We start from the raw sequence: 27,151 nt of genomic DNA on the forward strand, positions 1-27,151 counted from the left end.
TACAAAAGTATCAGCATGCTATAACTGTGCTATAACTGCCGGTGACAGTCTATCACTTTTGATCACATCATAAGCTCTGACAAACTGGAGGAGAAGGAGACTGGTAAAACAGAATAAAAATAAGAGAGAGGACGAGTAGATAACAGCACTTACTCCTTTGCTTGCTCTCCCAAAAAACACCTATTCCTCAGAAGACCAGCCCAGAGCTGCACCCCGACAATGCCGAATATAAAGAAGACAAAAAAGCACAGCAGGAGGACATTGCCTAACATAGGCAGAGTATCTAAAAGCAGAGTCACCAGTATCCTCATACCTGCACAGATAAGGGAACAGACAGGAAGACATATTGAGAGTCATTTTAGTGGCTTATGCTTCTCTGTTGTTTAGTGCTGTGTGTTGATTTAAGAACAAGAACCACACAGAAACAGAAAATAAAACACAACATTAAAATGCTTTACGCAAGCATCTCAGTGTAACTCTAACTAACTCAGTGAAAACTAGCAAAAGAAATCTTTGTTTCTTGTGATGAACATTACATAACTACAACTGAGCAAGTCTGACAGTTTCAGATCTCAAATACACAATAAATGTACTGTACTGCTTATCTACATCACCATTAAGCCCCTAATGCAAACTCTCTGGAACAGCTACTGATAAGCAGATACATCTTTACAAGAAATACTTTTTCCAGCCTGGAATCAAATTTATGAAGGCTGTTAATAAGTAACCCATTTTAATTTAAGGGCAGCACAGTGGAGAAGCAGGCAGTGTGGGTGCCACAGAGCAGTAAGTTCCTGGTGACCAGAATTTAAAACAAGCATATTTAACATGTTCTTCTTGTGGCCTAGAGAGTTTCTCATGGATACTCTGGTTTCTTCACACCACCCACAAACATAATACAGCTTGACTGGATATTTAGTTGTAAGCAATTAAAGACCAAAAATTGTTAACAGACAAACAGAATCGAAGTGGAGAAGAGAGTACAGGAGAAGTCCAATTCAGTCACTTAAGTGTTGTGTTACTATTAGATGTTTACGACTGGGATCTGAAATATTATATAAAATATTACTATTATAATTTTATTAATAATTTAATGATAAAATAACAATACTAATAATACCAGAGTAAAATAAGTTGTTTACAAAAACAAATATAATTTATAAAAAATATATAAACAAAACATTATGAACAAAGTATGATTAACAAAAGATTTAAATAATGCACTGGTAGTTCTTTTGCCATTTATAGCCTGTTGCCTTTAAACGTCATATTGTGACACTTCACATTTTGGGCTAGGGTGTTTTCGACAGAGTTAAGCTGAATATTTTTGCTGGATTTGGCAACCCTGATTGCCAAACCATGACACTTCTTCATACATGCGGGAGTTAATAGTCCTGTAAAGTTTTACAGTTGAGGTTGCATGTTTCAGTAAGCTGCATGTTTCTTTTCAGTTATCCGTTCACTAGGTGGCCACTGGTTTATTGATTAGCCAGGTAGCTAGCCAACTCCAGGCTAGCTATAGTTCATGTATTGACAAGCTAGCTTGTTGAGTAGGTTAAGTAGGTATAAAATAATTTTACAGACACAATACACAATTACTTGTTTTAAACTAGGTAAATCTTCCAGCATGAATAAATAACTCTGGACCCCTCTTTGAAATTAGATGTTGTAATTGTATTCCTTTTGCCCCCTTCTCAAATTAAACTACACCCTTGTTTACATACCCTGTTTAGGAAAAGCAATATTTTTGTTGTTGCCCACCCAAAGTTGACATTCTAGTGACACATCTGTATTGTAGAGTATGAAGAAGATCTGTAACTGCTCTTACAATAACAAAAACAGTAGGCTTATGAAAATTATAATGTGGTAAGGAAAGCCCCTTGGCTGACAGAGGACAATCAGGATTTATCACAAGACTACAACGTGACAAAAAACACCTTTGGGATCAATAAAGTATCCATCCATCCATCCATCCATCCATCCATCTACCTGTTTAAAGTCAACATTACTTTACTTAAGGTCCCATTTTGGAATTATAATCTCCATATGTATGTTTGTCACGGAGCATCTTGTTATAATTTGTGTGTAGATTACTTAGTGTGATCAGGGTTTTTTTTTATTTGGGTGATGTAGTGTTAGCTTTTAAACCTTGGGGTGTATAATAATAATAAATAAATACCATAATTGTTTGCAAACTCTTGACGTGCTAAACTGTTACTAAACAGTACCTGATAAAACAGATCACATTCTATGGATAAAACATATTTAAACACCCACCACAATGGAATGAACATTCACCACAATTATTCAAAATGCACAGGAAAGAGAAGAGGGAAATTCTCATTTGAGCAGGGGACTACATATGACGGAAATGCCTAACTAAAGTGTCTGTGTATCTGTGTGTGTATGTATATAGTTACTGCAATATAAGTGAATGAGGAGGAGAGAGCCTTAAATGGATGTGTTTGAGTGGAATGGAAGCATCCTTCATGTCGTCTGTCTATGCCTCCCACGTAAGACAGTGTGGAGCCGTCTGAGTTGAGGCCCATGCACTGCGCAGCCAGGGTAATGAGCTCCCTCGAGGAGTGCTTGGTCACATAGTGGAGAGAGATAAAGCGACCAGTATAAAAATACACACTCCCACACACTAATGCTGATGAGGAGGGTTGTCTGAAAAAAGATCAGCCAGCTACTTTAAACTTAGTGTTTGAAGTAGACTACAGGTATGAAATGATCCAAATCCTAGGGTAATCCTAGGGTAATATCATAAAAAAATACAAATTTACATTACATAGCCAAAAAATACTTGAACACCCTGTCCAGTTTGAACACATTCAGTTCCACCCATACAACAGACAACAGACGCTTATTCGTTCTTCATACACAATTATTAGCAATATAATAGAGTTTACTGAAGGGACTAGATAAGGTCCATAAATAAGGTTTTCTGAGCATGTCAAGAAGAAGTGGCTCAGTCATTAAGTACTATCTATTATTACTTTATTAAGTAGAAGGTTGAGGATTCAAGTCCACCAAGCTGCCACAGTTGGGCTCTTAAAAAAGTCTCTTTAGCCTTTTTACCTAATTGTATTCTGTCTCAACTGGATATCGCTTTAGATAATGACCACAAATTAAGCAAGTACAGTGCCTGAATTCGTCTTGTGACTAAGTGAAGGATGTTTTTGCAGATGCTCTAATGGAAAAGCTTTGTAGTAGATTGGAGGTAGTTATTAGAGCAAAAGGGTTGTGGAAAGTAGGAACAAAGATGACTGAGATGCTCAGTATGTTTTAGTGATGGCTGGCTTTTCTTTTGCCTTCTTTATTAATCTAAGAGTGTGTTTTAAAATCCATTTGTATTTCCACCTCTACTGCTGCAGACCTCCACTCTTGACAGAGGAGAACTGTAACTCCGACACGTGCAGTAGCCAACCACTTTGTTTCACCTATATAAGTCAGGTTTATATGGGTATACATACTGCACGGGGAGTCATGCACCAGTCTCTGTAATCCTCCCTCTCACTGTGCAAGACCACCGATCAACCAGCACAGGTCGTAATTGCAGCGGTTATGAGGAATCCCTCCCACTGACTAGCCAATTATCTGTGTACGCTCTTTGGCAGAGATAAGATTCAAACTCTTGAGCGTGAGAGTCTCAGGTCAGTTTGTGGTTCCATTAATGTCTAATTGTACTGACAGGTTTTAGGGTTCACTATGGCTCTGTAATGTCTCCATTTAGGTCTTATTACATACAGTGGGGTCAAAAAGTATTTAGTCAGCCACTGATTGTGCAGGTTCTCCTACTTAGAAAGATGAGAGAGGTCTGTAATTTTCATCATAGGTACACTTCAACTATGAGAGACAAAAAGAGAAAAAAAAATCCAGGAAATCACATTGTAGGATTTTTAAAGAATTTATTTGTAAATTATGGTGGAAAATAAGTATTTGGTCACCCACAAACAAGCAAGATTTCTGGCTCTCACAGACCTGTAACTTCTTCTTTAAGAAGCTCTTCTGTCCTCCACTCATTACCTGTATTAATGGCACCTGTTTGACCTCGTTATCTGTATAAAAGACACCTGTCCACAGCCTCAAACAGTCAGACTCCAAACTCAACCATGGCCAAGACCAAAGAGCTGTCGAAGGACACCAGGAAGAAAATTGTAGACCTGCACCAGGCTGGGAAGAGTGAATCTACAATAGGCAAGCAGGTTGGTGTGAATAAATCAACTGTGGGAACAATTGTAAGAAAATGGAAGACATACAAGACCATTGATAATCTCCCTTGGGGTCAAGATCTCATCCCGTGGGGTCAAAATGATCATGAGAATGGTGAGCAAAAATCCCAGAACTACACGGAGGGACCTGATGAATGACCTGCAGAGAGCTAGGACCAAAGTAACAAAGGCTACCATCAGTATACACACTACGCTGAGAGGGACTCAAATCCTGCATATCCTGCAAATATTGCCAGAGAGCATATGGATGATCCAGAAGAGGATTGGGAGAATATCATGTGGTCAGATGAAACCAAAATGGAACTTTTTGGTAAAAACTCAACTCGTCGTGTTTGGAGGAAGAAGAAGAACCCAAGAACACCATACCTACTGTGAAGCATGGGGGTGGAAACATCATGCTTTGGGGCTGTTTTTCTGCAAAGGGGACTGGACGACTGATCCGTGTTAAGGGAAGAATGAACGGGGCCATGTGTCGTGAGATTTTAAGCCAAAACCTCCTTCCATCAGTGAGAGCATTGAAGATGGAACGTGGCTGGGTCTTCCAGCATGACAGTGATCCCAAACACACCGCTCGGGCAACGAAGGAGTGGCTCCGTAAAAAGCATTTCAAGGTCCTGGAGTGGCCTAGCCAGTCTCCAGACCTCAACCCCATAGAAAATTTGTGGAGTCCATGTTGCCCAGAGACAGCCCCAAAACATCACTGCTCTAGAGGAGATCTGCATAGAGGAATGGGCCAAAATACCAGCTACAATGTGTGCAAACCTGGTGAAGACTTACAGGAAACGTTTGACCTCTGTCATTGCCAACAAAGGTTATGTTACAAAGTATTGAGTTAAACTTTTGTTATTGACCAAATACTTATTTTCCACCATAATTTACAAATACATTCTTTAAAAATCCTACAATGTGATTTCCTGGATTTTTTTTTCTCATTTTGTCTCTCATAGTGGAAGTGTACTTATGATGAAAATTACAGACCTCTCTCATCTTTCTAAGTAGAAGAACCTGCACAATCAGTGGCTGACTAAATACTTTTTGACCCCACTGCAATTTTGTTCCTGAAAGCTTTAGAAAGCTCTTTCACATTCACCATGATTTCTACTCTTTCATGACATCTTTCAATTCAACATATTTTACAATGACACCAAATGTAATGTGCATAATTTAAAAATTGTTATTTATTTTTGTAACCATCATACTGATACACTTCAATATTGTATCTTAATATTTTTCTTATCAATTTTGTTTTTAATATCAGCTCTTAAGTACAAAAGCATAAGCAATATATTTCAGGTGGTTACATGCACTGAATACATAACTAGTCTTGCTGGGTCAGGCTCTAGCTCTTACAATATTAAAGTTTGGAGGATCTGTCAGGTGATATTAGCAGGTGGGTGAAAAAAACTCTTCAGAGAGGAAAGAAGCATTGTTTTAATGGTTTAAGCCAACCTTTACTTCCAAAGGGCGGAGATGAAAGTTACAATAGCATTTAAAGCTATCATGACCCAAATTGCACCACAATGCACGTAATGCTATGTCAAATTAGACCACATTTAATAGCTTACCCACTATGTAATAGATATGACACAGTTTGAAACACAGCCAGGAAATCACTTGTAAACAATGTCCATGTAAATAAAAATCACAAGAAAATGGCATTTAGGTGTATAATTGTTGCAAGTAGGGAGAACAGTGCAGTAAGGATATTATTCTTTGGAAAGTATAAACTGCTGATTGCATTGCAGCACAGTGGTAAAAAAAAAAAATCTTTGGTCAGGATGTAACAGTGGAAAAAGGTGAACTTAAGCTAAATGATACAAGTTAAGTTGTAATTTACATTTACATTTAAGACCTGACTTGTTTTGCGTGTGTTGTAGAGTAAACTCTTCTGGTGTTGGGGAAGGTTTGGTGTGGCTGCACTCAATTTCAGCGCTGCTTAAATCCAAACTATTAACAAAGACTAAAGTTAAATATTTGTTCCTCCTTCCACTGATATTTGTGTGCTCTCTAACATTTTTGTCACTGTATCACTAAAATTTAGTATTTTTACACACTATCAAACAGCAAAATCACTTCAGACTAAAGGCATTCTCCTAGAAATTCAGACTGATAAATTACACTTCACTCACGTCACTCTCACTTCGGTAGTGCCATTAATACTGATGCAGCAGAGGAAGGTGAAACTAAGCAGTAAATGTACATCCCATTTTGCAGTGAAACGAACACTCCAGCACCCCATCTGTGCAAATAAAGAGTTGGGCACAAAAGGAGTCCAGAGAAACTATGCCTGCATATACGTAATTTTGTGAGATTGTACATTCTCAATTCTTTCTTTTTTCTATGTAAAATAGACATCTAATGATCAAACATCAGGTTGTTTTTTTTTCAAAGCAAATTACCAGAAGAAATACCACAAAGCTTTCATGAATTTTATATTAGGTTCCCTTTAATCTGCTTTCGATGTAGTACAAGATCATATATACAGCACTAAGTGCACTGTAAGTGCTATTTGTGAAAATGTTTCCTCAAGTGTGGCTAGGATGCATTTCCCTGCTATAACATCGCTTTTCCATCTGGCTTATTTCAGATTATCTTACTTGAATTAGCAGGCAACTAAAATGGACTTACTGGGGACTCTGTTGATGGCTCGTAAAGGCCTGAGCACACGCACAGTCCGGATGGCTGAGAGGCTAGCATTGTGACCATCCAAGGAATACTCCAGCATCCTATAAAAGAACAAAACACAGGCTAAGCACCTCGATTTCCACAGCCATTGCAAAGACCACTTGACAGCTTGCATTGCCAGTGGATCTTTAAATAGGTAATGTATTATTTGTCTTTATTATTTTCATTTTTGTAAACATTTTGGGCAAAATTAAGAGCTGATTTATGTTAAAAATGATTTGCTAACAATGTCTAATGCACCAGCCTGCAACCAATGACATCTGAGTTAGAATCTCTGCTGCTGGCCACATAGACATCACTGGCTGTATCTGTAGGCAGGGGTAAAAGCAGTTTTAAGGCCGCTCAGGTGGTACAGTGGTAAAACACACTAGCACACCAGAGCTGACATTTCGAACTCGTCATTTTGAATCTCAACTCTGCCATCTGGCTGGGCTGGGCGGCTACATGAACGATTGGCTTGTTGTTCATACATGGTGGGAAGCCGGACAGGGACCTCATAACTGATGCAATTATGACCTCTGCTGACTGATTGATGGTGCCTGCATAAAGTCTGGGAAAAATGCGTTGATCATGGTGTGACACAGTACACAAAGCTGATCCGCATATGAACTCGTCTAGTGCAGGTGAAAAGATGCAGTTGGCTACTGCACATGTGTTGGATATGACTAGATTGGGAGGAAACTTGGGAAAAATGCAAAAAAAAAAGAAGCAGATTTCAACTCTTGCAGGTACTGCGACCAAAACCTTCATCGCTTAATATTGTTCACCTCCCCTCAGCAAAATCTTTTAAAATGTCTCCTACAATATGCAGGGTGATAGATCCAACCAAAAAACAACAAAAAAAAAACATCAAAAAATATATTATTAAATTATACAATAATCCGGATAATCTCCCCTGAGTGTTGGTCTACTAACTTAAGTCAATACATTTTTAGTTTTAGCATCTTCGACTTTTCTTTTAAACATTTAAATAATTGTTTTCTGTATTATTCTTTTTTCCGTGTTCTTGCCATTTTTTGAAAAAAGTTGTTACTTTGACATTTCCCCTTCATTTTTAATCTAATTTTCAAATGATATAACCTTTATTTAAAATAATTTATTATTTGTCCTGTCCAGGTGCAAATGACATAAAGTCTGTGGTCTGGTTCTGTAAAAATTAAACATCTCAGAACACTGCACTGATATATTGCTGAGACCAGTAAATCAAGCGCTATCTTAAGTAATTACATACAGAGGAGCATGCGCATTTGGAAACCATAGAAATGAGGAACATTGGCTCCTAACGCACAGCTTGATATGTCAGCTTGTCAGAGCTGCTCTCTGTGTTGTAGAAATAAAAAGAAAATAATAAAACATCACAACTTAATCTACCAATCTACACATTTTATTTCAGAGATTTAGTAACAAACATCTGCCTGCCAAAACCCCATGGCACTGGATATCAGGCAGCTGTAGGACGGGAAGCTGGCAATAACGTTAACTTGCAGTATTTAAAGGCAGCTGTGTTCTGTCCAGCATAGATCAAAACACAGCACGGATGGTTCAGAAAAAATTCAGAATGACTTAGAAGCGATTGATAAGGAGATGATGTTAACTGATGTGTTTTGGGCTGGGTTTGGGCAGGGAGCTGCTATCCCCTCTTTCCGGTGCATTCTCTCTAATGCAACCAAATTGACTTTGCTTCCAGTTGAAATCTGACCACAATGTTAGATATATTATCTCAGAAAATGGTCTGGCTGATTGAATTATATCCATTTACAGTGTGTGTTTCTTGAACTCAAGCTTGTGTTTTTTTAATGCGGTCGAATTGATGTTCTGAATGACTCAACATGTAAATGGAGCTTAAAAGTTTCTGTATTGGTAAAACTCACTCACTTTTTCTCATTTGTATGTCTTACTACTTACAGTCTAGTGTCTACAAAACAGTGCTGTTGTAGTGCATGCAAAATAACTATGGACTTCCCAGGAATAGATGCCTCCTTGATGGCAGCCTGTGTTTCTTCAAAATGTCTCTCATTGTTTCCTTTACACATATTCAAGTTACCAAACAGTTTACAATGTTATGTGATTAATGATTATTTTTATTAAATAAATTATCATGACAAATGATAAAACCCAAACTGTTTGCATTCTTGCATCAAGGCATGCTCTTTTTTAACTGATTTACAATTTAGTCATAAAGTTTGGCACAAAGTGGTGAGCCTCAACCCATCGTTGCTTGCAAAGACTGATCCTTTGGTGGATTCTCACTTTATAGCCAATCATACCCTGCTTATTGTGAAATGTTTTTAAATAATGTAAACTAAATATTCTATAAACTTTTATTCTTTTTATTCCTGTCCCAACTTTTTGTGTGTTGCTGGCATTAAATTTTGCCTATATTTACAAAATACAATTAAATTAATCAGCATTTAGTGTTATGAATGTCAACTTTATCTGTGGCTACAGAGGTCTGCAGTTTGTGTCTTTCAACCATTAATGTACTCTTGGAGAAATTTTGTTAAGCAAACCACTTCTGGAAAGATTTTCCCCAGTTTCAAGCTGGCAATGGTTCACATTAAAAATTGCCATAAACCCAGGGTTCTAGAAACACTAGATTACTAAATTTACTTCTATTTAATAATCAATAACTTCTTTAAAAAAAAATATCTATCGCTGTTTATTTTGATCACAGCAAAGTACAATGTCTGTTAAGACCTTTTGAATACTCCTTATTGCTGGCAATGTTCTATTTAAGTGATTTTTAAATATAGCAGGGCTGGCAATGATCATGCCTGTGTTTGTGTATTGTAACCAAACCCAACTATTAATTCAATCTGGTTAATAAGTTGACTGGGTAATTAAGTACGCAACAAATGTTTTAGATCTCGATATATTTGCCCGCTCCATGCCCCTTCCCATGCAGGCACAGTCCACAATACCTTATTTTTCGCCTGTGCTTCGGTGGATAAGCACATAAGACGTATCCACTTCTGCACAGGAGCCTCGATTTGCTAACCAGGGTCCTTACACAGCATTTGAAAACCCCACCCACTTAGCCCAGCCTTTTCCCACCCAGCAGATTTGGTGGCCAATTTTGTCTACTGCAGGCACTGCCAGTTGTGCCCACTAAATGGCACCCAGCCGACCGGTAGCAGAGCTGAGATTCGAACTGGGGTGTTCAGACTCTCAGCACTGGTGTGCTAGTGGAATATTCCGCTGCACCACCTGGGCACCAGGTATATTAAATTAAATTTGGTTTAAATACAGTGGTTTAAACAGTTAATTGTGTCATTGTAGGGCAATTCCATTCACTAGATAATGTTCACATACTGTGATGGATTTCTCACCCAGCCATAACGATTAAGAAGTCCAGGCGGTTCCAAGTGTCTCCAAGGTAACACTTTGAACCAAAAATTCCCAGAGCGACCATTTTGATGACCATCTCCACAGCAAAGAAGGCAAAGATGCAGTCATCAAATACCTGTGGACAAAGTCAAACTGCATTTACATATGATTTCTGTGGCACTGAAAAACTAAGCAGCATATTAGCAGCATGTAAGTATCCTAGTCAAAGCACTACAGCACAAGCTGCCAGTAATGCCTAAAAAAATTATTTGGATAAAAATACATCCAGGGATTAGTCAACTAGAATGGATTAAATTAGCAAAAGCCATTAATTGCTATGTCAGTCCTAAGAGAGAGAGTGAGAAAGTTTTGGATACTGTGCTTCCTGTTATTGACCAGCTGACCTTATATGGCTGCTATATGGTGCTCATCAAACTGACTGTGTTCACTGAACCCACATGTTTCCCACAGTCACAAAATATTCCTAATATAATAATAGGAATAGTTAGTTATATATGGCAGTGCCCAAGCTACAATAAAGAAATTCTGAGAAACTTATTACAAAGTTGTAATGCCAGGTGGAAAACTGTGTTAATTTTCCACAATAGAAGTCTAGAAGGAATTTTGTATGAGATCCTTGCTTACCTGTAGGACGGTACACCACTCAGACTGGCACTTGACGTCCTCACATGGCTGGAACAGGCCCAGGGTCACACAGTTCAACAGGATGACCAGCATGCTTACATGCTCAAACCAGGTACACAAGAGTTAAGGAAAAACACACTGGAACTTTGGTATTAAAAAAAAAAGAAAAAAAAAGAAAAATTACTTTTAAATCACAGTGAATTTTGAAGAGAATAGTTATGTTTATGGTGAAACTGGCTACTTTGGATGCATTAAAAAAACGAAATCAGTACAAAGATGTTGTGCATGACTATTTTTTAAACTGCAGCTTAATGTGTGGTTGTATGCTTTTCTTCTGCATTATTACTATATTCATATTTACACTGATGTGTTAATCCAAAACAATTTACATCGTCAGATTACAGTCTAAACAACCGAGGCCCAAGGGCCTTGCTCAAGAGCCCAAATGTGGCAGCTTATGGAAAAGGGGCTTGAACCACCTTAACCTCTATATTGAGAGTTTTAAGACAGTTACATTTTGTTGTGATTTCACCTAGTATAATTAGCATTCAGATTCTGAATTAGCATAATAAGATTCATTAAAAGCACACATATTGCTTTAGTATGATGTGAGCAGTACATAACATATTGCTTTAATTAACATGGCATTAACATTACAATTACAAAGGGTAGTTTAGTTTAGAAATAGCACAAATTCTTACAGACTAGTTCCAAAGTAGCATTACCAAACGGAACAGTAGTTTAAAATGAAATTAACATATCCAATCTTTAAACAAATGTTAAAATGACCAGTGCATGTCCACTATTAAAAACTATAAAGCACTAAAGCATTAGCAGAAAATACATTGTTTAATAAAAGAGAATTAAAGTTGTCAAACTATTTCACATTAAAGAAAAATTTATTTGGTGTGCTTCTGCTGCAATACTTCTGTTACTCATGTTTATGACATGTAATAATGTCACTGTTTCTGTCTGCCACAACCTGAACATCACTGAGATAATTAAGACTACATTGCAACTAGGTCCTTTTCATTCTGGACCTAGCCCCTTGTGTGGCTAAGTGAGGTTGCACATGGACACATAAGTACATACATGCCGGCATACCACCCACATAAAGCAAGTTCATGACATAGCACCATCTTATCAAAACACTCAACAATAATAAATAAAACACTGAAGCTGAAATCCTCTAAAAAAGACTCTTTCCAAGGGTGAAAATTTTATGGTTAAGTCTATAAAGGGTGTCCTGTTTAATGCAGGCCTATGCTTGTACGTGGGAAACATGCATGGTTATTTGCTGCGCTACATAATAATAAAAATGCTAATCAGTTGTTTTGATTTCTGTAAAAGTGTGTTCAACATGAGGCAAAATAGACATTTTTGGCTGGGAAATATGAACAAAATATTGTTATTATGGTCTATGTCATTTTATGACAACTGTATACATCTTGAAGTATATTTTTTAAACCAATATCAAGTATTTGGATCAATTCCTGATTACGAGTTTGTCTTTATAAATACAGTGATGTAATAAAATATTTCACTTTTATTTGTCCTTCAAGATACCTTATACACCATAAATATCCTTGCCAGTACAATTGATTTAATAATCCCTAAAGCAATGAACTGTACCCCCTGTTTGTTTTAACACCCTTGGCTAAAAAATACAGATGTGCATTCAAATTTGTCATGTAGCATTTAGACAAATAATAACAATGGTCACATGATACAAAAAAAACTTCTAATGTTTGAGAAAAGAAGGGTTTCATGTATGATCCCAATAATACCATACTTACAGTGATGTCTGCAGGAGGGAATATAATATGGAGCTGATTCTCTGCAAACAGTACTGAAGCATTAAACGTTATCAGTGATGTACCAGGACATATTAAAGAAGAATTTAATCTAATCAGCCAAGAACATAGGCCAATACAAAATGGCCTGGCTAAGTTTGTTACATGGCTGAAAATTGCTGAAAGAGTTTAAAACTGTGAATTCGTCAGAAGGCAGTCAAGACTGAACCATAACATTTACACTTGTCTCTTTAAAGAGCCAGTGCAAATTAGCACAAAGGTATTCTGATCAATACAATGGAACATTTTTGTCCTGATGTATAGCTTTGCTATGGCCTAAATCGCACCTTAGCCGAACACCTATGGGAGATTTTACAAATCTATTAGACAGAACACTCAATGAACACATCAGTTAAAACATCAGTTGAGGTATTTTCTATACAGTAGAACAGTGCTCAGCCGAGGTTGTCCTGGTGGTATAATCGTATTTTGGTGTTTCATAAGCTATGCTTTGTGACTAACACAAACACTTAAACCATGGCAAATGTTAACAGAGGGAAAGGTCAACCAACATAACCTGGCTCCCTTGATGATACTAAACATGTTTAGTGTCACAGTCAAGTTGCAGTCAGTCTCACCTAAATGAATGGTGTGTCACTGTTCTAATGAAGACACAATTTGCCAGTTGTCTGATTCCTATCCAGCTTTTCTCCTTAAGGCTAACATAAATACAGTACTGGCACAATAAGATTGCACTGTGTTACTCATAAGGAAATCTATTATCTACATATGTCCATTCTTTTTCATGCTTTTATCTTTCTTTCCTTTTCTCTGTCTTGCAAATGCATTTTACCCTCTTTATGTTATGATATGATACATGAACTTGATGTATTAAAGGTTCACCATGACTATAGGACAAAACAGACAAAAAAAAGCTCATCTGTTCTACATCAGCAATGTGAAGCAATAATAAAACTGTTTATTGCTGCACTATGTTTAGGGCATTTAACAGTTTATGCACCTAATCAGTCGCCTATTCTCTTCTTTACTAGGTTCTGCTTAAGACAGTTAATGGCTTCACTGGAAAAACTGTAAAGTATGGGAGGGTTAAATAAGATAGCTTTAAAAACTATCTGTCTCTAGTTAAACTGTCTAACCTTGAATACATCTATCTGGCAATGAAAATCCAGTTTCTATCTTACTAAGCTTTATCTTAAGCTTTCTTTATTTTACCGCCATTCCACCAACATCAGCCAAATGGTTAAGCCTCAGAGCATCTGTGTGTCTGATATTAACACTAATAGCAACATCTACAATATATGGCTAAAAGTATTTGAACACCTGACCATGAGCTTGTTGGGCATCCCATTTCAAAAAAACAAATAGTATTAAAATAGAGTGACCTCTATGTGATCTTTTTAGTCATTACAACAGCCACACTTCTGAGAAGGCTTCTTACATGCCTTTGAAGTATGTCTGTGAGAATTTGTGCCCAAAAACGCAATTGTATGACTGGGCTGTTCATTGGGGCTGAGGTCAGGGATCTTTTAATGATCATGTCACTGTTTCTTTAAACCAAGCTTTTCTTCGTGTCTTGGAAGTTGGAAGCATATTTCCATCATTTCCTTAATGTAATTGATTTATTAAACCTGTTAGCAACTGATGTCGCTAAAACACATAAATTGAAAAATACAAAGGGTGTCCCAATACTTTTGTCTTCAAAGTGTGCTATCTGTGATTTATTTGTTTGGGATTCATTTTATGAGCTAAAAGCTGTTAATTAAAGCAGCTATGCTACCACAGATAATCACCAGAGGTGTGGATGTACACATCTTTAGTGCTAATGTAAACTGGCAGCACAGTTATATATTTTCCTAATTGTTCTGGCTGTTTTGTAAAAACAGATGTAATTCTTTGCCAAAATGCTTCAAAACAGATGAGTGTATACTGTGAATTAGTGGTATAATCTTGTCTGAATAAGTGTGTCTACAACATGCAAAATTAAGGATAAGGCTTTTTAAGGATAAGGGTGATGTGCAGAGCTGCAACAACTACAAAGGCATAAAGTTGATAGGCCACAGCGTGAAGATCTAGGAAAGAGTGGTGGAAGCTAGGTCGAGAAAAGAGGTGAGGATCTGTAAGCAGCAATATGATTTCATGCAAGCAAATTGCTTTGAGAATGTTAGAGAAGTATAGGGAAGGTCAGAAGGAGTTACACTGTGTGTTTGTAGATCCAGAGAAAGCTTATGATAGGGTGCCAAGAGATGAGCTGTGGTATTGTATAAGGAAATCAGAAAGGGGCAGCGAAGTATGACCGGCTGGATGACAGGCTGGTGTAAGATATGTATAAAGACAGTGTGACAGCTGTGAGATGCAAAGTAGGAATGACAGGCGGGTCATTAGTGGGAAGTTAAAGCGAATTAAGGGTCAGCCCTCAGTCCTTTCTTGTTTGCAATGGTCAAAAACAGGCTGACGGACAAAGTTGGGGATTAATATTTGTAGTGAAAGATGGGAGCAGGCTAAGGAGAGCCTGGAGAGATGGAGGCATGCATTGGATAGAAGGGTAATGTAAGTTATCAGGAGTAAAACGGAGTACATGTGCAATGAAGGACAGAAGTGGAGATGGTGAGTTGAGGTGACTAAAGTGGATGAGTTTAAATATTTGAGGTTGAGTGTACAAAGTAATGGAGAGTGTGGTAAAGAGGTGAAGAAGAGAGCGCAGGCAATGCAGAGGAACACAACTCCTAATGTAGTACAGCTTATAAACAGCTACCACCATGTTACAATAACATCCAAAAGCATGGTCAGCTAGGGTGGGTATGCTCCAGGGAAGGGCAGCATTTACAATAAAAGATAAAGGAAAAGATTATCCATGTGAAAGTGTGCACCGTGGCCATGAATAAAAAAGTCAAAACAGGGCTCTTACCCATGGGCTTTTAATGTCAGCCTGCTAACGCCCCGACTAGGAGATTTCATGATGAGATCACAATAAATACACATAAAGAAAAAGTGTACCAGAGGCCATGTCTCATATCATTTATTCCACTGTGGTGTCAGCTCTGATCAATCTCATTGTCCAATTCCAACACAGTGAAGTAAATTGCTGAAATTAGTTTTGTTTTGTCATCTATTAATGGAACAAATTGATGCATTATCAGAGCTAGTGCCACTTTTCTAAGTAGTGTCTGTTACAATGTTAACCTATTCTGAAATAACATCACATTAATAAGCAACCTTTAGCAAGATGCAAAATAATGTAGAGTGGAATCAACCTCTTAAGATGCTAAACGTGCAAGTACTGCATGGATCGCCAACACATGTTGCCTGCAGCAAATGTCAACTAATAAATCAGTGGATACAACCAAAGTGGATGAATAATATACAGACATACACCGATCAAGCATAACATTATGACCACCTTCCTAATATTGTGTTGGTCCCCCTATTGCTGCCAAAACAGCCCTGCAACTGCAATGCACTGTGTATTCTGACACCTCTCTATCAGAACCAGCATTTTCTTCAAAAATTTGAGCTACAATAGCTCGTCTGTTGAAATGGACCACACGGGCCAGCCCTCACTCCCCATATGCATCAGTGAGCCTGACACCATGTCCCTGTCGACAGTTTACCACTGTTCCTTCCTTGGACCACTTTCGAAAGATACTGACCACTGCAGACTGGAAACACCCCACAAGAGCTGCAGTTTTGGAGAGGCTCTGACACAGTCGTCTAGCCATCACAATTTGGCCCTCACTCAAATCCTTACGCTTGCCCACTTTCCCTGCTTCTAACACATCAACTTTGAGGATAAAATGTTCACTTGCTGCCTAGTATATCCCACCCACTAACAGGTATCATGATGAAGAGATAATCAGTGTTATTCACTTCACCTCGTCGGTGTAAAGCCAAGCATAAAATCAGTATATAACCTAAATAACTTAAAAACATTACAGATCAGCAAGATCCAGCTTATTATGCAACAAAAACTTGCTGCTGATTTTTAATCATTAATTTTCCTCTTAATCTGCACAGTATGTTTATTGATTAGATAAATGCATTTCCCACAAAACCAAACTGATGTTTCAAACTGATGCCCACATACACATCTGTAGGTAAAAATGTATCAGACATTAAGACAGACAGCAAAAAAATAAGTAAATAACGATGTGATTTCAAACAGGTGATGTCAACAGGTGATTGTAATCACGACTTGAAACACAAGCAGTATCCACAAAAGGTCTTTGAGTACCAAAGATGGGCAGAGGATGTCCAGTGTGAGAAAATTATTGAAACATTTGAAACAATGTTCTTCAGAGAAAGAATTAAAGAGATTTGTATGCTTCTCTCTCTACAGTGCATAATATTGTTAAACGATTCCACTAACCTGGAAAAATTTCAGTTCATAAAAAGCATTTTAGTGTATAAAAAGTCTAGGTGGACAACAACAAAAATGTTGTCCTATAGTGTATGTAAACATGGGCATAATTAATTTTGAGAAGATTGCAAAATTTATGCAATTAAAGCATCTCATTAAAGTCTCATTATAAAATTTTGATTTTATAATGAGACTTTGTATGAAGTAGTAATGCAAATTTTGATTTTATAATGAGACTTTGTATGAAGTAGTAATGCAAATTTAGATTTTATAATGAGACTTTGTATGAAGTAGTAATGCAATTTTTGATTTGGATCTTAAAGGGGCTACAACAGAACAGAATGCCCAGGGTCAAGCAGCAGTGCCAGTATGATGAACATTTGTATGATGAACCTAGATAGTTCTGCCTAGGACAGATCAATGTTTAGGACGGATATGATTAGCAAATGAATTGTGTGTGTGTGTGTGTGTGTGTGTGTGAGAGAAAGAGAGAGAGAGAGAGAGAGAAAGAGAAAGAGAGAGAGAGAGAGAGAGAGAGAGAGAGAGAGAGCGAGAGAGAGAGAGAGAGAGAAGATAGAACGCGTACAGAAATTAATTACAGGACCAGGCTGTAGTTTGCCCTGGCAATCTGTGAAACAAACTGATTAATGTCCAGATTTTTGTGATGGTTTTCTTATGTGCCAAAATGACTAAATCTTGTTTCCTTTAATGCAGCATTGATCTGCAGAGAAAGGTGTGACTACGGGACCAGGTATTGAGTTTTCACATGTACAATAGCTATCAAGAATGCGGAACATAACTGTTCAGACAGATCTGGAGTGCTAGTTTGGCCATTTATTACGCCTAGTTGAAAACACTATTGTTAAGCTGCATTTTCACTGTCCTTCTTCTATTAAAATAATTGGTATTTCCAGTGAAAATTGAGTGAAAAGAACAAGTCACAGCTCATCTTTTTTTAAATGTCTCTGGTGAAGCAGTCACCCCTTCTTTAGCACTGTTTGTGAATGCAGAATTCACGGCTGGGTTTAGTGTACCAAAAAATGTAAGATAAATTTTCCAAAGCACTTTTATCTGTTTAGCTGTGTCAAAACGCCACATGTGTCTGTAATGAGATAAACAGCAGCACTGTCATCCTCCGCTACCTTTGATAAAAGACTTATGATGTTTTTCTCATTGTAAACTGTGGACCTGGGGACATAATGATGGCTGATCCAGTAATCTCTAGTAGTCAGGGAGACTACACAGGGAGATAAGAAATGATTTTGTTGCATACAAATTTAGCATCAGGCTGACTCAAGTCAATCAAGCCACTGAAGTGTTCTTCAGGAACGGAGCTGCAAACAACTTTCTTTTTTTATTGATAAGTTTTCACTGTTAAAGTGATCCCTGTTGCCATAATTGGCTAAGTATATATGCAAAGATTTTCTCCAATCCAACTGAATTTATTCTGATTATAGATCAAGACTGAGATGTTTATATGTACACCAGAGATGTTCACAAGTCACAAAATACGAGTCCGAGTCAAGTCACGAGTCAATATAATATACACAAAACATATATTGGAAATGTAGCGTAGAAATAAACAAATAATATGTAAGTTCAGATAAAAAACAATAACAGATTAGCAACTGTATTTTGCCGTTTTATTTAGTGCCTTTACTTTCCTAGTCATTGTGCAAATGAATGTAATTTCCGTAACAAGAAGGTACCAGTTAAAAGCTTAAACTGATACGTTTTGTTTTCATTGCAAAACAAAAGCATGCGATAAATCACGGCACAGCGGCCAAAATCCAAAACACAGCTAAAGAAATCATAACCACTGCTTACCTTAGCTTATGTTCTTCCAAATGCTATTAAATATATAACCGTGTGTTGTCCCATTAGGAATATAATCCGTTATTTTGTAAATGTGTGCTTATAATTAAAAACCTCCAAACTTTTCCTGCTTGTGAAGTAAAACACGAACTCGTTAGAAAGCCAATCAAGCATTTCATTAACACATCTGTGTGACGCAAACTGAATAAAAGCAAATAACAGCATTTCTTACTAAAAATTACAATCAGAAGGTCTGCTAAATACTGAAAATGTAAATGATTGCTTCAGAAAGCGCTGTTTCAACTATTAGCGCCAATTTTGTAGTAGCATTCTATTCACCCCAGTTGTTCGTGTGAAGTGCACTACGTAGGGTATTACAGCATTTTAAGTGGGATTCCAATTTAAAGGTAACGAAAATATTCAAATGTAGTGAACTTTAAACTGTGTAGGGAGTAGGGAGCGACACTTCATCACTACGCTGGAAGCTGGCTGTAACATTTACCCATTGCGTGTGTTGCAGGTATATACTGTGTATATATATATATATATATATATATATATAGAGAGAGAGAGAGAGAGAGAGAGAGAGAGAGAGAGAGAGAGCACACATAACTAATGTTAACACATGCTGACACTAGGGACTCTTGTTGTTTACGAGTAATTTTTTTGTGAGTCATGAGTCGAGTCCGAGTCATTTGAAACGAGTCCGAGTCTGACTCGAGTCCCCATCTCTGATGAACACTGTACTCAACAATCTATTTACATTCATGCTACAAATCCAAAATAATGTGCATGTACCACTTCGTGTACATGGTACCATGACAACAAGCATCACAGCGCAGTCAGAGTAAGAGGAGCAGTGAAATTATGAACTTCACATTTACATATGAAAGAAGTGGCGAGAGGAAGATGTCCTACAACAATCCGACGCACACGAACTCAATGACTAAATGCAGGAGAGTCAGCTTCTTATATTTTGCCCTGATTTCTTATAAAACCATTTGAGTGAGAGTTTCAATAATTTTGTTTTGAATGACATTTGATGTGTATTTAGTGTTTTCAAGGATGCATTTTGCAATTTCTGTGAGAAAGCTTTTTGAATGGTGTAATCAAACAACTTAATTAACAGGCTTGCCTTATCCCCATTACCCTGACGGTTCCCACAGAGAGCTAGCTTATTTACAATGACAAAATGAATGACTTCGTCTATGCTTTTAACATAGTACCTGTTCTTTCCTGAGTAAGTTAGTAGCTGCATGATTCTTTCAACTGTCTCTGAGCGACGCTGGTCTTCCTGGCGTACAGACATTGCTCCAATGTGAGGAATACTAGATGCATGTTTAAGGATGCACGTCTCATTCAAGTGCTCTCTTTTTCAATAAGTATATCCACATTTTGTCAATATGTCCTTTCGTTAGGAACTGGAAACACCAAATTTTTAATTGACAAAGCAAAACCAAGCATCACATGAGACCATGGCAATATCCTAGCCATGATTGAGACAGCCTGCACTAAAGCTTTTCACACTTTGACCAAATAGGCATCTGGGATAACTAATAAATTTGGTTGGGATGGGTTATACATATGTAAGGCAGGAGCGGACATGCCAGAGCTGGAGCATGATGTGTCCAGATTTTGTGGAGGATGGACGTTTGCTGTTCTGACACCAAGACAGTAACACTTTGCTTGGTGTTAATAGATGTGCTAGGCTCTACAAGGAGGCACCATTCACTGGGGTGAAGGGTGCCTATTTTTAAATGAGCCACTTATCCGTACTGAAACATTTACCTAGCCTTTTGTAAAATTAAATTGTACATACCCAACAAGCCAATTCTTGTGACTAGCAACAAATCAGCAATAGCAGCCTGGAGCTGACTAGCTAGCTGGCTAATCAATAAATCAGTGGCTACCAAGTGAGAAAAAACACACAGCTTGAAAATGTGCAACCTAACCTTTGAAACTGTACAAGACTGTTAACTTATATATATATATACCACAGGGACAGTGGTAGCCAGAAATGTTGCTTTATGCCATCTGTCTGTAAGTTTAAAGTACACTAAACAGTGGTCACCTTGTCAAGGTCAGGAAAAAACTTTAACCCTCACTTTATGCTTAAAAGCAACTGGAGGGTCTTATGTAATCCAACAAGAACTAATAAAACAAGTCAATCAATAGTATTCTTTAATAGTAGTGTATTAAATAAACTGCCATATAAATGTATTGTTGTAACCCTTAGTCTCTTAAAACCACTTTTACCAGTAATGTGGTTATTTGCATATGTGCATACACAGTATAAAAATATTTACAAATGTTAATGTTTGAAAATCAAGCCTTCTAGGGATACTGACTTTCAGAAAAAAATAACATAGTGCTTTACATTTTTGGTAAAAATGTCAATCACTGTCTTGCTAAGGTGACTATATTGAATACAGACTCAGATATTGACATACATACTCATGCATAAGATCAGATCAAATAAATATATTTACAAAATGCCAACAGCTTGATGGGTTGAGTTTACACCGTGAGTGTAGTTGTGCCCTGACCTGGGCTTGGAATACATTAAGTGTTAATAAGTAGGGATGGATTTGCCATGATGAGAATGAAGATATTAATGAATAAATAAAATGACTGATATTTTATACAATTATTTTTATATGACATTATGATTCAGAAAGAAAGTGATACAATCATAAAGAGAGAAAACAAGAGAATGATCAAATTGAACGGCAGTTTTGTTGTCTCCATAGGAACACTTGTCTCCCTGTGGAACCAAAACTAAATGTTTTCCCCAAACATATTTACTGTATATTGTTGGTATAAAGAGACAAAAACTATGTGAAAAAAGGAGCAACAAATCCAGCATAAACTCAGCTTGGAAACTCTGTTCACATATTACACAAACAAATGTGACAACAATGTAAATGTAAACACTGGGTCAAATACAAAAGACCTGATACATCTAAAGTATGTCATTTTTAATTTTTTTACAGAAATGTTGCTTCCATTTTTACTCTTTACTATATCAAACTGTGCCAGAAAAGTAACTAAAATGTACACTTTGTAAAAACGTTCATACATTACAGTAAATATATTACATAGAGTCTTTACTAAAATCTACAAAGTGAATATTGAATAAAATATTATTTATATAATTTGCCGTTAAACAGCAATTTATAGTTACAAATTATTTGGGGTTATAGGGTTTTATTTATAAAAAAAAAAAAATGTGGTGTCTAAAAGGTAAGCCATGGTCATCTCAAATAATGTTCATGTCATTTTCATTTTTATCAATTGCTTTATTATGTATGGATACGCTTTCACAGGAAACACTGGGTACAAGGCAGAAATACCCTGGGCAGAGTGCCAATCCATCACAAGGCTTTGCCCATCCTTTAGACATAGCCAATCATGTCTATGTAGACACTTGGCCAGCAAATAGCACAGCTAATATTCAAACCTAGAGCTCAGCTGATATTCAAACCTGGACTGCTGCACCACCTAAGAACATCCCAAATTATAATTATAATTATGGCTTTCATTTTCATGATTCATGATGATTATCTAATAACTGACACAGACACAAGCACATTGCTATTGATATTTTTCATTTCAAAAGTAAGGTAGAAATCACTTTATAAAGATCATGTTAATTTCTACTAAGAAAACCAACAACACCTGTAATTTGACTAGAGGTTCAGAAAACTTTAGCATAAGACTGTATAAATAATGCTCTGTGTTTAAGGTCTTTCGTTGCTGGTCTTGTTTACAATTTTCCAACATCAAAATCTATTTTCATTGTGTTCTCATTCACAATTAACCACTACTCTGATCACAGCATTATTATGCTTCATTTGTATGGTGATAAGCAACACAGCAGCAAATAAATGCAGCTCGAAATTTCAAGCTTAGATGCATTGTACTATTCCAAAGTTGCATCCAAAGATTGGTTTTTGCATGTTGGATTTGCATATGATTTACATTACTTATTTCACAAGGTGAAACATTTCTCTGGCACTGGGTTGTAGCTATTTTAACCATCAGTAACCACACCTGCACAACAAAAAAGAAAAGTAGTGAATAAACTATAGGCTCCATGATAAATTGTCATTGATTACAAATCTAATGAATAACAGAACTAAGTAATGAATTTGTAAAATTATCTAAGTATGGGGCAAAACAAAATCCTGGTAGACAAAATTTAGCATTTAATGATATTAATATTTGGGAGTGTACAAAAAGCAATGCAAATACATTAAAGCATTTAAAAACAGTGCAGCAGAGTCACTAGAGAAGTATTATGTGCTCTAGCAGATTTTTAATTAATTATTCAACACATTAAACCAGTATCAAAGAGACCATTGTAGATGTTACAGTGGGTATTAAGTCTACATACTTTTATAAATATTAAAGTGTTTAACCAAGCTATTTCTAGAAAATCTAGGTCTGGGAAGTACTGGTTGTGTATGTGACAACAATCTCCTGTATTCTGTCTGTCTGGGCTGTGGGGTAAGGTGGCAAGAAAAACACCCAAACCTGACTACATTTTGCAAAGACATACATCACGTCTGCCAAACCCATGTAAAAAACACAAATGTTTGGTCATAATTCCAAAAGGTATGTTTGGCATAACAACACCATCACCAAAAGAATACAATACCCACAGTAAAACATGCTGGTGGCAGCATTATGCTCTGGGTCTGTTTTTCTTCAGCTGGAACTAGAGGTTTTAGCCACATTATTGTAAGTTTTTTTATTACCCCCCTAAAAGATTTTAGTTTGTTAAATTGTACTCTATATGTGTAAAAATTATTGATCTCTTTTTTTAAACCACAAAAATATGGCATTGTAACAAGGGTGTGTAAACATCTGTATGTATCAATGTAATAAAATATTTTAACATTTTTAGATGTATTAGCTTTAAAAAATAAAGCCTATGTCAACCATAATCAAAGTAATCATAACACAAAAGAAGTAGAAATACTTTGTGACTGTGATTAAAGAAAGTGGCATTTAATATAGGGTTGTCATATTTCATCATATTCCAACTTTCATTAACAATTAGTTAAAGCTCAATTTATTTTGTGATGTTAATTTACTCACTTATGTTCAATAAGCTCTGCATCCTGATCAGGTTGCAGTGGTTGCAGTGGGCTCTTGCTGCACAAAAACTCTGCGCGCCACCTTGAATACGCACTAACTAGCTAATTTTGTGGCACTTTAAGCATTTAAGCTAATCACTTTTGTAAATGTACAATGATGGATGCAGCATTCTCTATTTAGCACCTGAAATCCATCTCTCTCAAATAAAACTGTTGTAAAGGAACACCTGTGGTGATTTTTCTTACTATGTTATGTTGCAGGATGTCGTTAGTTCTGTGTGGTTAGTTTTTAAGTGATCATATTTTGTGTTGTGATATACCAGTTGAGTTGTCAATACTAGTTAATGTCAAGAAGTTATATCTGTTAGGTGCATGGCAAGGCTGATGGACTACTGATGGCCACTGGAGTACCTACCACTAGCAGCAGGTCAAGACAAGGTTGCACAGTGGGATATGCTAAAAACATTTCTTTATACCGCTGTGCATATGGTCATTGGTCATTTGGGATGCCACAAAGCCCACAACAGAAAAATTCAGACTATATACCGTAAACCTGTTCTACACAACTTTGACTCTCTCTTTGCTTGGGGCTTCTGCTTACTGGCCAAATTCCAAACTCATCTACAGTAAAAGTACCTGCTTAAGTAGCTTTGATCACAAGACATAATACAATTGTTCCTGTTTACACTCACCCTGTTTTATTTTCACTGCTTGTTCTGATTGGAGGAGAGTTGCACTCCCATATTACTAGTGCTGTGGACGGGAATCACATAGAGACACAATTAGCACAAACCATAGTTGCCATGGAGATTTGTGACCATGCATCTGCTTGAACGATAAAGCCACTTTCCATGTGTCCACAAACACCCACGTATCACTGGAGCAGCTCACCAGGTTCTGTGTGTGTTCTAGCACCCTGGCATTCCTACTAACACTGTGCCTTAGGCTTGAACTTTCACTGTGGCACATTACTCACAAACAAAAAAACTTTTTGCTTCTTGTCCAGATTACAAGTGAGTGATTTAGCCTATTTCAAGCACTTACAACCATCATATGGGCAATGTACTGCTGTTCAATAAATGTATCCTTATCGGGTTGCCAAAGCTCAAACCTGCTCTGAACATATTTAAGGCATGATATAAACCAGAACATAAGAATACTGCCACTGTTACCCCACAATTAAATGATATGTGTGCTTGCATAGGACATTTTTGAGTAATGGTCTCTATGAACAGTAATCTGACTGACACTCTGACTGAGCAGGCTCCTTCAAGCAAGTTACAAGAAATCCATGGGCATAGTTATGGCATGCTTTTAGAATAGGTTGTGTCCACAGTTCAGGTGCATGTTTTGCTTTACTCAACTGGTTAATGGTTCTCAGTTTGGACATAAAAAGCTTTATTAGTTACAAAAAGCCAGGCTCACAGGCCTCACAAATGTAGTAATAAATAGAATAGTACTAATAGATTCAAAGCACAAAAAATGGGCCACAAGTTAAAACTCTAGGTACTGTCATAGTCTAGGTGTATTTACTTAAATGGCAAGTTTGTCTTCAGTTAAAGTACAATTCTTACCACTATGCCACTATGATTGCGAGGTCAATGTAATTACCAGTGTACAAACCTAAAGTCTAAAAAAGTCAACGAGTCTTGGCTAACCAACAACCTCTTGGCGATAGAAGACTTTTCCTTTCTCGTACCACAGTTGTTGGGTACTCACCATGGCTGCCTGTCACCTAGTTCTTTATGCTGCCCATATCTGCTGCATTCAACATGTGTACTAAAAGCAACAACAATCAGTCAAACCAGTGGATTGGCGTCCTGTCCAGAGTTTGTTAACTGCATTGTGCCTAGTGATTCCGGAGAAACCAAACCCACCATGACACAGGATCAAGCAGTGGTAAAATATGAAAATAAAATAAAATATTGCCCCGTCATACAATTAAGAGTTGTGGTATATTTAAATTAATTCAGAAATTTAAAGGTAAAACATGAACTTTCTGTTTTTTGTATCGTGAATTAAATACATATACAGTTTACAAATAAAAGTTTTTGTTTTATTTTGACTTTCAAAGAACTTGTTTTGGTATTGGGGTTGTATATTTAAAACAATATTCATTTTACAACTTTAATGTTACTTCTTTCAGTGATAACACAATTTTGTATTTACAGATTACAGGGGAAAAAACAGGGAATTAAATATATAATTAATTTTAAATTACCTTAATTTACCCTAATCTTAATTTTGTCCTTTTTCCGGACAGCTGTGTTCTAAAATTTAGGCAAGTTTAAGCAAATATAAAATCCATGCAAGGTAATGTTTTAGGACCAGCATTTATTCATTTATTCCTTCACTGTTTTATCACAGCTTCAAATAAGGTTTTTTTCATTAATAACAATTTAAGATTTTAGATAAAAATGACAGTTGGGCCGCTCAAGTGGCACAGCGGTAAAAACACACACTGCAACCAGAGCTGGATCATGAATACATCGTATCGAATCCTCAGCTCTGCCTTGCCGGCTGAAGGCTGAGCGGCTACATGAACAACGATTGGCAGGTTGTTCAGATAAGGGGCGGGACTAAAAGCCAGAGAGGGTCTCTCTCTCAGACTAGTGCGATTACGACCTCTGCTGGCTGGTTGGTGGTGCCTGCACGGAGATGGGGAAGGAGTGCGGTAGGGGGTGTGGCCCTCCGTGCACAGTGCTGTACCACACTGCGCTCGTCAAGTGTAGGTGATAAGATGTTCGATTGCTGTGCACGTCTTAGAGGGGGCGTGGAGCAGCCTTGTCCTCCCCAATCAGGAGCAGGGACCAGCATTAGTGAGAGGATGATTGACAGGTAGCAATTGGATAAGCTAAAAAGTGGGAGAAAAAGGGGTAAAATAATTTTTTTTTTTTAATGACAGTTGGTTCAGATACCGACTGTGTCCTGTGACAAACACTTGTCATACACGTTAATTTATCTATGTCCAGTTTCATAAACATGTCAACACTGATTCAGCATTTCAGGCAAATATTATTGGTGTTTTCATGCCCAAATTAGGCCATGCTTGGCCATGAATTCTCTTTCATTTGGGGGGTATGAACATGTACCTTTGGTCCCTGAAGAAAAAAGTCTTCCACTTTGAGGTGGCTCACAGTGTATTAATCATCAGGTGTCACATGGAGTCCCTCT

The 27,151-nt window shown here is 37.2% G+C and overlaps 1 protein-coding gene across 1 annotated transcript in view; it reads right to left on the reverse strand.

Moving 5' to 3' along the window:
- Positions 1 to 27,151, reverse strand: part of cacna1ha (calcium channel, voltage-dependent, T type, alpha 1H subunit a) — a 105,471-nt gene that overhangs the window by 46,179 nt on the left and 32,141 nt on the right. Inside the window, exons 3-6 of the mRNA XM_063012894.1 lie at positions 10,893 to 11,004; positions 10,250 to 10,383; positions 6,864 to 6,961; positions 154 to 313 (exon numbers count right to left, since the gene is read on the reverse strand). Of these exons, the coding sequence (XP_062868964.1) occupies positions 154 to 313; positions 6,864 to 6,961; positions 10,250 to 10,383; positions 10,893 to 11,004 (504 nt within the window). The remainder of the gene's footprint in view (positions 1 to 153; positions 314 to 6,863; positions 6,962 to 10,249; positions 10,384 to 10,892; positions 11,005 to 27,151) is intronic.

Source organism: Trichomycterus rosablanca, chromosome 2 (genome assembly GCF_030014385.1).
Source record: "Trichomycterus rosablanca isolate fTriRos1 chromosome 2, fTriRos1.hap1, whole genome shotgun sequence".
NCBI lineage: Eukaryota > Metazoa > Chordata > Actinopteri > Siluriformes > Trichomycteridae > Trichomycterus > Trichomycterus rosablanca.